At 49.4% G+C, this 13,818-nt stretch overlaps 1 protein-coding gene across 1 annotated transcript in view; it reads left to right on the forward strand.

Annotated features, from left to right (window-relative positions):
• Nucleotides 1-13,818, forward strand: part of FAT2 (FAT atypical cadherin 2) — a 61,950-nt gene extending 48,132 nt beyond the window's left edge. Inside the window, exons 19-23 of the mRNA XM_042993913.1 lie at nucleotides 2,274-2,419; nucleotides 6,244-6,685; nucleotides 8,573-8,726; nucleotides 10,370-10,827; nucleotides 11,957-13,818. Coding sequence (XP_042849847.1) covers nucleotides 2,274-2,419; nucleotides 6,244-6,685; nucleotides 8,573-8,726; nucleotides 10,370-10,827; nucleotides 11,957-12,489 — 1,733 coding nt within the window. The 3' untranslated portion in view covers nucleotides 12,490-13,818. The remainder of the gene's footprint in view (nucleotides 1-2,273; nucleotides 2,420-6,243; nucleotides 6,686-8,572; nucleotides 8,727-10,369; nucleotides 10,828-11,956) is intronic.

Here is a 13,818-nt window from a genome sequence, read left to right on the forward strand (position 1 = left end):
GCTCAGGTCACGATCTCGCGGTCCGTGGGTTCGAGCCCCGCGTCGAGCTCTGTGCTGACAGCTCAGAGCCTGGAGCCTGTTTCAGATTCTGTGTCTCCCTCTTTCTCTGACCCTCCCCCGTTCATGCTCTGTCTCTCTCTGTCTCAAAAATAAATAAATGTTAAGCTGAGGGTTGATGGGGGGGTGGAAGGGAGGGGAGGGTGGGGGATCGGTATTGAGGAGGGCACCTTTTGGGATGAGCACTGGGTGTTGTATGGAAACCAATTGGACAATAAATTTCATATATTGAAAAATAAATAAATAAATGTTAAAAATAAATAAATAAAGTTTTTATTTTAATTCCAGTACAGTTGACATACTGTATGTGTTACATTAGTTTCGGGTGTACAATAGAGTGATTCAATAATTCTATACATTACTCAGTGCTCGTCATGATAAATGTATTCTTAATGCCATCCCCCTCTTTCTCCCATCCCTCCCCCCACCTCCCCCCTGGTAAATTTCAGTTTGTTCTCTACAGTTTAAAGTCTGTTTCTTGGTTTGTCTGTCGGTCTCTCTCATCCTCTCTCTCTCTCTCTCTTTTTCCTTGGAATTGGCATTTTTAAACAGCATCTCAGGTAGTTCTGAAGCAGGTGGTCCAAGGTCTACGCTTGGAGAATTATTAGAGAGGCTGGCTCACCAATCACCAGAATCAATTAGGGTTGTGTTGTTACTTCTTAAAACATTTTGGTGAAACGTGGCATACAGAAAGATCCATGGACCCCTGTGTACAGCCCAACCGGTTTTCACAAACCAAACACACCCGTGTAACTAGCACCTGTATCAAGGATCACTTCTCGGGAACCTCCCTTGTCTCCCTTCCAGTCGCTACACCCATCGTGGGGAGATTTTTTTAAATGCAGACTCTCGGGGCGCCTGGGTGGCCCAGTCCGTTAAACGTCCAACTGTTGGTTTCGGCTCAGGTCATGATCTTGCGGTTTTGTGAGATCGAGCCCTGCTTCGGGCTCTGCGCTGACAGCGCGGAGCCTGCTTGGAATTCTCTCTTCCCCTCTCTTTCTGCCCCTCTCCCCCCTCACTCTGCCTCCGTCTCAATCAAAATAAAAAAATAAACTTTATAAATAAATAAACAAAATGCAGATTCTCTTGTTCCTCCAGAACTATTGAGTCATACTCTCTGAGGGTAGAGCGTGGCATTCTGTATTTTAAAACTTTCTCCAGCTGGTCCTGATATTCAGCCAGGTCTGAGAATTCCTGCTCTCCATCATCTTCAATATCCCATCGAGTAATGACCTACTACAACGGAATTGCCAGCATCAGAGAGTCTTAGACTCAGAGTACAACACACTCTTAGGATCTTGAAATGCCATGTGCCTCGGGCTTTCTGGTTCTTCCTTCTCCTCTTGGCTTTTATTCTCTCTCTTCAACAATCTGGGAGATCTGGGGCCTATACAGCTGCTCCCCTTGCTGGACAACTGATAAGCTTATCCACACTGAGGTTTTAGGGATTCAGCAACTGAACTCACTTCTGGGGAAGGTAGTAATCTGTATAATGTAGCATTTCCCAAGGCAGGCCCACACAACGCTATTTCCAAGGGCTTTGAATAGGTGGTCCACATAAGAGGGTCCCCTGGTCAAACAAGCAGGAGAAACTCAAGTTTAAGTGAAGACTCCTTACTCTGCAACTGTGTGTTACCAATTGCTACAGGGCGATGTGCGTGCAGGACTTTACAGAAGTTTGGGCCCCTTCCTTTATCCAAGGGTCCTCTCCACCTCTCACAGTGCTTCATATGGTTAAGAGCTTACTCAAATGGTTACCCTCCTAATGGTGAAGGAGAGATCCTGAGGCAAATGACCTTTGTGGTATTCCTGAAATTACATATATATGCAGAATCCTCTCCAATTCTACCTCCTTCTTCCCCAGTGATGTCAAAAACAACACAGAAACTACGTAGGGTAGAAATTTTCATGTCCACACATTTCATTGGTTACATTTCCAGCTTGATTCTTGCTTTCTTACTGGTTTGGGCTCACAGTTCCTCCCTCAAGCTGGGACCCAAGGCAAGAGTTTCTGGGGCCAAAAGAAAGCGTGCAAGGTGATGGCCCGTGTCTAGCTGCATGGCCCTGGACAAGTAACCCCCCACCCCCAAGAAGCCTCATTCTTTCATCTATAAAATGTGAGCAATGTCACCCAAGGGTTGAATGAGACAAAGTCAGCTCGGGGACTCCAAGGGGACCTCTTCATAAGGAGTTGACATCTCTGGTTGCTTCTCCAGGTACCGCCACAAGGTTCAGCGGTCAAAGCTTTGGACGGTACCGTCGTCCAGAGGCTCAGAACTGGCACATCCGGTTCCGTCTGAAAACACTCCAATCACAGGCTGTTCTCCTGTTCAGCAATGAGACAGTGTGTATCTCCCTGAAGGTAAGGCACTACAGCCTGAGGGATTTCACGTGGGTGTGCCAGGCTGTTGGGGGGCAGCAGGGGGAAGAGCCAAGAAGCCCAATTTCTGGCAAAGAAAATCCTGCATGGTTTTCAGGGATGATAGTGTGACTACTGAGTTAAGATGCAAGGCCTTCCACTTGTGAAGGCCAAAGCCCCCAACCTGGAGATCTACATCCAAGGACAACCAGAGGTCAGACTGCTCTGTGGGAGGAGAGAGAGCCTCTGAAGATAGAGGGAGAAATGGATGAGGCCACCTGGCCAGGGTGGTTTTTTGTTTGTTTGTTTGTTTTTGTCACTTTTGCTGAGTAACAGACAAGTGTTTCCCAAGATGGGTGGGAGGCTGGCTACACCAAGGTGCTCAAGGCTACAAACCCAGCATTAAGTTACATGGACTCACATGGAAGAAAAGTGAATTTTTTCAGTCCCTCTGATTACATCTCATAGGACATCTCAGTTTGCCTGCCTCCAACACTCAAGCCAATCTCCCAGGTTGACAAAGAAAAAGACTTTGGCAGCTAGTTAGAAATTATTATGCCATAAATATTTAGTGACCATCTACCTAGTGACAGGCACTGTTCTAGATGCTTGGGTCTCATTGGTGAATAAGACAAAAATCTCTCTCAGAGTTTTCACCCTACAGGGGGAAGACGGACAATAAATATAAATATAATGGCTCAGAAAAGTATAGTTTGTCCAAATGTGATAAGTGCATTGACTTAAAAAAAAAAGGATAAGGGGGATCAGGAGGGTGGGGGGGGGGGTTGCAGTTTTAAGTAAGCCCAGAGATTAGTAGTAGGAGTCGAAGTCAGATATATAATGGGATGAGGGAATACCTATAAAGTTCTCATAGGCCACTTAAGGGCTTCGGCTTTTATTCCAAGCAAAATGGAGGGCATAAGAAGGTTTGAGCAGAGAATTGACATGATGTGACATATTCAAAAGGGTTGCCATGGCTCCGGTTGATAAGCAACTTTAGAGAAACAAGGATAAAAGCAGAGGGAACCAGCCAAGAGCCTATTGCAATAATTCAGGTGAGAGATGGTGGTGGTCTAGATCAGGGTAATGACAGTGAAATGGGAGGAAGGGTTCAGAATCGGGTAGATTTTTGAAGGTAAAGCCAACAGGATTTCCTGACGAATTGAATGAGGGCTGGGAGAGAAAGCAAGGAGTAAGTTTCAGCCTGAGTAACTAGAAGGAATGGAGTGGCTGCCAACAGACCCTGGGAAGGCTATGGGTAGAACAGGTTTGGGGAAGATTGATAGCTCACATTTGGAGGTGTAAGTCTGAGATGCCTATTGAACTTCCAAGTAGAGCTGGATAAACAAGTATAGTGTCTGTGAGAAAGGTCTGGGGTAGAGATGAAGATCTGGGAGCATTTGGCATATACTCAGTATCGAAAGCCATGAAACTGAGTGAGATCACCAAGGAGTGTAGATTGGAAGAAAGATTAGACCAAGGGTTCATCCTTGCGACACTTCAACATTGAGAGGCCTGGGGGAAGAGGAGGATCCAACAAAGGAGACTGAAAAGGTGCAGCCAGTGATGTGGGGGGCGGGGGGGTGGGGACCAAGAGTATCGTATCCAGGAAGCTGAATGAAGAACACGTATCATGAAGGAAGGAGGGACCAGCTGGTAATGTGCTGCTCTGAGAGGTTAAATGAGATGGGAAGTGATATTAATCATTGGATTTGACAACACAGAGGTCACTGAATACCCTGAAACCAGTGGTTTCTGTATCATGGTGGATGGTGGGTGGAATTACGCTACAAAGAGGGAGCAAAGAAAGTGATATCTGATGGAAGAAGTGGGTTCAAGACATTTTTTTTTAAAGATTAGAGCAATAACAGCATTTTTGTGATGACTGGAATGGTACAGTAGAGAATGAACAATTTGTGATGTAGAAAAAAAGAAAGAGTTGATGGAAACTCATCCTTGAGGAGGTAAGGGGGTTGTGATCTAGTGCATGAATGGAGAGACTGGCCTCCACCAAGCTGGGGAGATGTGATGGTAAGAGTGCCGATAAGTCCCAACCTGGTTGCTAAGAGCAAGGATGGGGAGGGGAGAATCAGGAGTCTCAGGAGGGAGAAGTTGTGAGAATAGTCATCTGGGAGAGTAAACCGACTATGGAAGATAGCACCATAATTAGGCACCATGAAGGGCTCATTTGAGACTCACGGTCATGAAATTAAAGAGAGGTCAATAAGCAAGCCTGAATGTTTTTCTCCAGCCATGTTTACCTCCATGATGCTCACATACAGTTGGGGGACGGTTGGACTTGACCAGATTTGTGGGTTTGCCAAGTGACTTCTACCAAGAAAGAGAGGACAGGAATTTGGCTATGGAATTTAAACTGGATAAGGAGACAAGTGAGGCCCTTACAGAGGTTGAGAGACAATGGAAAGATGATGGGACCAGTAGATTTGTGGTCCTAACCAAGTGAAAGGAGTGATTTAAGGACAATGTTTTGAGTCTACATTCTGTAGTAATAGTAAGTTTCCTTTTTAAGTATATAATGGTATAGGTAGTATTCAAGCAGGGCAAAAATTGGGAAAGTGGTGTACAAACAAGCAGCTTCTTTCTATAAAACACTGGATTGGATTTTCAAATTTCACCCAGAAAAAGCTCTACACAGCCGAGTAAGCAGAAGTTCTATCTCTTGGCCACAGTAGTCCTATTTCTTGGGCTGAGGTAAACTAAAATGATTTAACCTAGTGTTTTCTCAGATTTCTGGATTTCAGGACTTTTCACACTCTTAAAAATAATTGAAGATCCTAGGGAAGTTCTGTTTATGTGGGTTATAGCTTTCACTATTTTCAGTATTAGAAATTAAAACGGAGAAATGTTAAAATCTTTATTTATTAATTCATTTAAAAAGAGGGGCGCCTGGGTGGCTTAGTCAGTTAAGCATCTGACTCTCAGTTTCAGCCCAGGTCATGATCTCACTGTTCATGAGTTCAAGCCTCACATCAGGCTCTGTGCTAACACTGTGGAGCCTGCTTGGGATTCTCTGTCTCCCTCTCTCTCTGCCCCTCCCCTGCCCTCTCTCTGAAAAATAAACAAACTTAAAAAAAATAAAAATAACAAGAAACGTATTACATGTTAACACAAATACCATATTTTTGTGAATAATAATTACATTTCCAGAATTAAGAAAAAAGAAGAGAGTGGCATTGTTTTACATTTTTGCATATCTCTCTTACACATGTATGGCTCAACAGTAGGCAGCTGGATTTTTAGATGTACCTCTGTGTTCATCAGTTGTGGTAGCACATGTCTGGAAGTATATTCGTGAGAGAATGAGAGGAGAAAAGGCAAATAATGTCTTAGGATTATTATAAAAATGGTCTCCCTCTGTGGATCCTCTTGAAAGGTCTTAGAGACCTACTTTGATTACAGCGGAACTGTTGAAGAAGAGAGGCGGGGGTGAGGGAGGTTTTTGGTGTCCCTGAAGGCCAATGTTGAGGAATGTACTACAAAGGCCTGCAAAGAAGAATCCAAAAGACACGGTCTCAGTCAGCAAGGTATCTCTGGGCCTCAGTTTCCTCATCTGTGAAAGGAGATGCTATCCCTACCCAGATCATCCATGGAGTGTGGTAAGGGCCAAATGAGACCATAGACAGAAAAGTACTTTGAGGGCTTTTATACTCCACAAAGACAATGTCTAAAACAGCCTTAAAAGTCACCAAACGCTACCTCCCTGACCCATGAAGACACAACCGACATTCTTTGCCCGGGCAGCTTGTTAGCAGTGCTCTTCCAAGGACTTCTTGGCTTTGCTGATGGCATCTGGGCTTTCTTTGCAGCTGGTCAATGGAGTGCTCCAGCTGGAATACCGTTGCCCAGGTGGTTTCTATGGAAATCTTTCCTCCTGGCTCCATGTGAATGACCAAGAGTGGCACTCCGTTGTGGTGGAGGAGACAGACACTTCCCTTCGCCTCTTGGTTGACAGATCCAGCGACACCTCCCTCATGCTCCCAAAGAACTGCCGGGGTCTCAGGCCTGAAGGGGACCTCTTTCTGGGTGGCCTTGTTCTCTTGAGTTCTTCCCCAAATGTGTCCCAGGGCTTCGAAGGCTGCCTGGATGCAGTTGTGGTCAACGGAGAGGCACTGGAGCTGCTGGTCCATGGCAAGAAGGCATCAGGCTTGCTGGAAAGGCAGGCCCTCACCCAGTGCTGCGTGCACAGTGATGACTGCAGCCAAAACCCATGTCTCAATGGCGGAAGGTGCTCACAGACCCGTGGGGCAGGTAAGGGCTGGAAATGACTCCAAGGCTTATCCCAGGAGGCTCTTCAGAAGACCCTAGCCTGTTGAACTAGCAATCATATATCACTGAAGAGTTTACAAAGTATGTCCCTTCAGCACAGCGCCATGAGGGAGAGAGGGCGTTGGAACAAAGTCACCAATGGCTCCACTTTACAGCACAGGAAACTGCTGGGTTGTGTAAGGGATACCCAGATTGGTGAAAGGCACATGGCTGTCCGGTGAGAGAGGCATGTTTGGGGTGTAGATCCCAGTGGAGCACTCCTGCCCTCTGATTCCAAACGTCTCTCTCCTCCCCTTACTATCTCTTGAGTAACGGGTTGGGATCTGCTAGGTTTACACCACGGGGAGCCAGGAGTCTTTGTTCTTCCTCAACAAGGACTGACTTGTTTGGATGAGACAGGCACGAACAGGGACCTCTGGTGCCACAGGTTGAGTTCATCATACACCGTAGGGTTAACATTGGTCGGTGCCAAGTTTCTCTTTTTTATTGCCTTTTAATCTATACTCAGCTGCCTTTCCCTTTCCCCAAGCCCATAGGCAAGGATTTAAAGTTTTTAAATGAGTTCTTGCAAACTGTACATTATTGGTTTTGCACATGCTTGAATTTCTGATTATGTAAGTGATACGTAACCTTTTACACCGGTCCATCCACGCTGCCACAGTTCGTATCCATTGCCACAGTACCCCAGCGTGCCCACGCGCCCTCATTCTCTCCCTCTCCACTCAGCTAGCGGCGAGCACCCTGGTGGCTTCAACATCCCATCTCCATCAACAATGCTGCATGAATATCCTCACACGTATCTTCTTGGGAACCTGCAGGAGAACTTCCTCCAACACGCGCACACACACCACGCCCAGGGATGGGATTCGCATGCCCAGAGAATGCAGATCATCATTTTGACTCAATAGGGCCAAATCACTCTTCAGCGTGGCCACACAGCCCGCACTTCCGCCAGCAGGGCATGAGGCTCCTATATCTCTGTCAACACTCGGCATCCTCCCGTTTTCTCATGTTTGCCCGGGTGATAGGACTGTCGTTTCCATCTGCGAAATATCGAAGGAGGCCAGCCCTCCTCTCTGGCCGCACTACCAGGCAGCCGTTATCTTTCACCCTTGTGCCAGCTGCCTCCCTGCTCTCTCATTTCTCTGCCCCCACCTGCGTTTTCCAGCAGGGCTCCAGAGGGATCTTTATACAAAGCAGGTCTGAGTGCATCCGTTTCCTGCTTGGAACTTTGCAGTGGCTTCCCCTTGCTGTTAAGATGGAGTCCTAACTCCTAATTCCTGCATCAGGCTCTTGGCGGTGCTCTGGCCCCTCCCACCTCCCTGGCCCTGCAGCTCCCACTGTCCCTTGGCTCCCTAAGTTCTGTTGTTCAATGGTGATGACTAATATACCGATATTCTACACAACTGGTTCAATAGGTCGGAGTCCCAAATTTGCCATTTACCTCCTGTGTGAGCGTGAACAAGCGTCATATGTTCTCTGTGCCTCATTTCCTCACCCGCCATCAACCTGTACCTGTTGAGGATGACATAACCAGCTTCAGAGTTGTTATGAGGCTCAAATGGGCTAACACTTGAAGATTCTTAGAACGGTGACCAGCACTGAATAAGCATTGTCTGGGACGATGAGAAGGATATCCACCACTATTCTTCAGATGCCGGTCCTCCGGAGACTATAAGTTGTGTGAGGGCAGGGAATCACGTCTTCTTGCCCAGCAGGGCAGCACGTGGTGCTCGTCACAGAAGGAGGCATTCAATAACTAAACGTGAACACGTGGGTCTGCAAACATGCCGAGGCCTCCCCTCTGTCCCGGAGGGCCTCTCAGCCTACAGCTGCCTGACTGTCCCCCCTCTCCTCCCTCCCTCCCAGGGTATGTCTGCAGGTGTCCCCCACAGTTCTCTGGGAGGCACTGTGAACAAAGAAGGGAAAACTGCACTGTGACACCGTGCCTGGAAGGTGGCACTTGCATCCCCTCCCCTGAAGGAGCCTCCTGTAACTGCCCTCACCCTTACATGGGAGACAGGTAAGCATAGGGGAGGCCACCTGCCATTGGCTCCTCACCCTGGGTTTGGCCCCATGAGGGAATGAATGACGTCTGCACTCTGACCTCCGGAGAAGCCAATGGGAGACCAGGAGTGGAGTGCTCCAGCGACCTGGCTTCTTGGTCTTTTCCATGGGTGAGGCTTCTCCCTCCAACCACCTGCATCGGAGCACTCAGAGGAGAGTTCTTATTAAGATTTCTCAAGCCTTATTCTGAACCTACTGCATCAGACTCACTAGGTGGGGGTTCACGAATCTGCACTTCTAATCAGCTCCTCAGGCTTTTCTAATCTTTGCCGAAGTCTGAACATGGCTAAAGTTCTTACTCTCTTCCTCTGGACCGCGACTTCTCAGAAAGTGGCCCGGGGACAATGACTCCTCTAGACAAGTGACTCCACATTGTCCACTAGGACAATGACGCACTGTTGTGGGTCTCGAACCCCACTGTAAGCTACCTGTGCCTTGTATTATGTTGGCCTGGGGGAGTCCAAGAATCCTCAGATCCCTAGAATCCTAGAGGTAAAGAGGCCTGGCAATTATCTAGGTTTATGGCTCCCCAGCTTGGGAGCCTTTAAAAAATCATCAGGGATACTTGTGGAAAATACAGATTTCTGGACCTACTATATCAGAATATCCAAGGAGTGAGGCCTGGAATTCTAATTAGAACAAGCTTCCAAGGGATCCCCTTGCCGTCAGTGTGTGCCTAAGATAGCCACTGATGTAGTTCACCCACTCACTTTACAGATGGGAAACTGAGGCCCAGAGAAGGAAAGGGCCGGTCCAAATCCCTCCACGTGTTTATGGCCCAAGTCCTTTCTCTCAGCACCTGGCATTTCTGGCCTCACAGCACACCTCTCTGCAGTACATGTGCCACAGGGTACTTCCTGCCTGAAAGTGGGGTTCACATTTTACAAGAGGAACTGGGAGGACAATGTCTAACCCCAAAGGACAAACTGTTGGTGGTGAAGTTTTAGACACTGGGACTCAAGCAGGATGGAGGAAGCCTTTCCCAATATCCCTCAAAAGTGGACAAAACTGGCCACAGAAGCCTCCCTCCTATGAGCCTTGCTCCATGAAAGGCCAAGCTGACGGTGATCAGAGACGTCATACAATTCCAAGTACTCTCTCTGAACAAGGTGTCCAATGTAAGGTCTGTGCAGGGTCACGTTGGGTTTCTATGACCTCCTGAAGAACAGTGGGTAACACTGGCACCCTGTTGCCATGGCTGGGTGACTGCTGACTTGTAGCTGGGACTCTGACATTATTGCTGAGGACAGCTGGGTATGTTGGTTGCCTCGACCACAGTATACGATTGGAAGTCTCACCTCAATGATGGAGAGTATATCCAAAACCTAGATCTCATGAGTGGGAAATAATGGATGGGCCTAGAGCCTAGATTCCAAATCTAGGTCATGAATGAACATGTAACTGACTCCCACACCCTACTGGTGGAGGGTGGAAAGTTCTAAACTTGATACGTGTGATCATTACCATCCCTTTTCTTTTTTTTGGTTGAAAATCGGAGAAGGTGGGCTTGAGTGTAGGAGTCCCTAAATCTTTGTGAGAGGGGACACGGAAAGGGAAGTGTAGTGACTCAACCCCCCGACTACTTCTTTGTCTCTGCAGGTGTGAAATGGAAGCAAGGGGCTGCTCCGAAGGTCACTGCCTAGTCACCCCTGAGATCACAAGGGGGGACTGGGGACAGCAGGAGATTCTCATCATCATAGCGGCCCTACTGTTTATCGTTTTAAGCACAGTTGGGCTCCTCTTCTACTGCCGCCGTTGCAAGTCCCACAAGCCCGTGGCCATGGAGGACCCAGACCTCCTGGCCAGGAGTGTTGGTGTAGACACCCAAACTATGCCTGCCATCGAGCTCAACCCCCTGAGCGCCAGCTCCTGCAACAACCTGAACCAACTGGAGCCCAGCAAGACCTCAGGTCCAAATGAACTTGTCACTTTTGGACCCAGCTCTAAGCAACGGCCAGTGGTCTGCAGTGTGCCTCCCAGACTCCCACCAGCTGCAGTCCCTTCCCACTCTGACAACGAGTCCATCATAAAGAGGACATGGTCAGGCGAGGAGATGGGTCAGTATAGCCAGAGGCCCTTAGCCTCTAGCATTGATGGAATATGGTTGTAGACTTGAACACTCCATTATGTGAAGCCACCATCCAGTCTATCCCTTTGGGATGGGATATGAAGGGATGTGTTCAAGATCACAGTGCACTAGTGGGCTGGACCAGATGCCAGGTCTCTGGCCTCAGACTCTGTGGCTCATTCCATTGCACCATGATCCCCTCATCCACATTTCAACTCATTCCAGAGGACTGATATCTATGGCAGAAGCCTGTAGACCCTGGATAGGGGTGAATGGGATCCCGGGGGTGAAGGGGGGGCGGGGCTTCTGTACCTTTAGGCTTTTCATGAAAAAGGAAAGAGCAGTAGTCCCAACTTCTGGCCATCCAGTCTGGAGGTACAGCAGCCTTGGGCCAGACCTGGCTGACTTACAGGAGGGACCTCTCACTTTTGGCTCACTAGGAGGTGAATTCGTAAAGTGCTGTATATTTTCTGGTTTATTCACCAATAGTTGAAACAGGTATTTTCATAAACTTTTTGCTGATAGGGTAATTTGGGGCTCATAAAAACACAGTAACTTGTTCTAACTCACCCAACTATTTAGTAGCAAGGACAGAGCAAGGACCAAGGACCAACTATTTAGTAGCAAGGACAGAGCAAGGACAGAGCAAGGACCATTGCCTGGTCTCCAATCTTCCAAGCCATATCTTAATTAATCATGCTCTGTGATAGATGCCATCACACCCCCGCAAACCGTGTGTCTGTTTCCTTCAGTCAAGGAGACGTAAGTTACCAGTAGGAGCTGGGATGGAGTCGCTGGCCCCAGCAGCGGGGTGTGGGCTGTGCGGAGTCGTCCATATTCTTCCCTTATTCACTGACTCTTGGATTATCGGCACACATTTGCAAGAGGAGCTGGCTTTGGGTTAAGCCTTTGGCCATGAAGTTGGCTGTATTGAATTCTAGATATCAACCTAAGCTGCCAGAGACAACACGACATAGAAAGCCACATTACCCGCCCCCCCACCCCCACTCTTTTGCCCATTTCTACCACATGCTGAATCATGTATAGTACCTATAAGGCCTGCGGAAACCTTTACCAGGGAAACTCAGAGCTCACCCTAACTTTCCATTTTCTTTCAGTGTGCCCAGCTGGAGCTACGGTCTGGCCCCCTACTTACTCCAGGAAGGAATGCTGGGAATACCCCCACTCTGAAGTGACCCCTGGCCCTCTGCCACCATCGCCTCACCGCCACCAGACCCCACCCGTGATGCCAGACCCCACTGGCCTCTATGGGGGCTTCCCCTTCCCACTGGAGCTGGAAAACAAGCGGGCACCTCTCCCACCCCGTTACAGCAACCAGAACCTGGAAGATCTGATGCCCCCACGGCCCCCCAGTCCCCGGGAACACCTGCTGGCCCCCTGTCTCAATGAGTACACGGCCATCAGCTACTACCACTCACAGTTCCGGCAGGGAGGGGGAGGGCCCTGCCTGGCAGAGGGGGGCTACAAAGGGGTAAGTATGCGCCTCAGCCGGGCTGGGCCCTCTTATGCCGACTGTGAGGTTGGGGGTGGGCACCCCACAGGGCGGGGCCAGCCCCAGGCTCCCCCCCACTATGAGGGCTCTGACATGGTGGAGAGTGATTATGGGAGCTGTGAGGAGGTCATGTTCTAGCTGTCCTCAGAGGGAGGCAGGTGGGAGGCCAAGGACTTGGCATCTTCCTTCCATCTTGTACGAGTGAGATGAGCGTGGCTGGAAAAGGGGAGGGAAGCCCCCAGTCCAGGCCGCCATGCCTTGAAACGTGCTCTCCCAGACCCCCAGCTAGCCCCTGAGGATGGAGGGAAGCTGAGGGAAGAGCTCCAGAAATGGCACCAGGGCCCCCCGCAGCAAGGGGCTGCACAGAGCAGTGGACCCTGGAGAACCGGACACACTGATTCCTGGGATGGACAAGAGGCAGTCTGTCTGGCTGCCACCTCTCAGTCCCCAGGGAGGCAGGGCCTGAACTACTGAGTCCGCTCTGCCAGGGAGCACCCTTACACCTACTCACAGCCCCATTCTGGAGGCAGAGGCAGGTCCGCGCCTGACAGGCCACAGAGACGGGGCCCAGGGTCATCTGACCCTGGAGGGCCACAACGCGTCCTCTAGGGGCTGAGAGGTAAGCAGTACGCAAGCAGGGACCGAGCCGGCCGTGCACACTGCCTCATTCGTACATTACTCCAGCATCTGCTCCGTGTCGGGTACTGTGTTAGGCCTGGGGCACGATGTGAACAAGGGCGACAGGGTTCCCGAGGAGCGTCGCTTGGCTCAGTCTCCTGGGGTCCCACTCGAATCCAGATTCCAAGGAACTTGCTCTCCCTCTATCAAGTCCCATGACCTTCCTCCAGCCAGGGCCGGTCAGGATTCGTGCAGCCCTGCGCCTTCTTTGTTAAGGAATTCAGACCTCATGGAACTCTGGGTTCTTCACCCCAAGTTTCTCAAGCACTTTGGGCCAAAGGCAAGAAGGACATAATTCTTCGTTTTTAAAATTCTTAGGCACTTTTCAACCTTGCTGTCTGGATGAGTTGCCAAAGGGATTTTCCTTCCCTAGACACAAGGAACTCGGAACTCCCACTCAGGGCATCAGGGCAGGGGGGAGGCACGGAGCCGGATGCTCTGCCTTTCCCTGCCTCTCCCTGCCAGCTCAGATGCCTGCCAATTGAAGTGTTACCTGCAGTGACTCAACCCTATGCATGGAGGGTCAGTGTGGGCACGTGTAGAGTGTATGTAGCCAGGAGCGGCAGTGACCGGGGTGGCCGTGCCACTCTCTCCCCTGCCAATCCCTTTCTCCGGTCCACTGCCTTTTCATACGTGTTGTTTCTGGAGACAAAAGTCAAAAGGAAGAGCAATAGAGACTCTCACCCACCGGGTTGCTGCTGATAGTGAGAGGGAACTGTGTGGGTAAGGGTGTATTTGCGTGACTGGTTCATAGCTGTGCGTGATGGTGTGTGTGATGGGATGACTGGT

This window comes from Panthera tigris, chromosome A1 (genome assembly GCF_018350195.1).
Source record: "Panthera tigris isolate Pti1 chromosome A1, P.tigris_Pti1_mat1.1, whole genome shotgun sequence".
Classification (NCBI taxonomy): Eukaryota; Metazoa; Chordata; class Mammalia; order Carnivora; family Felidae; genus Panthera; species Panthera tigris.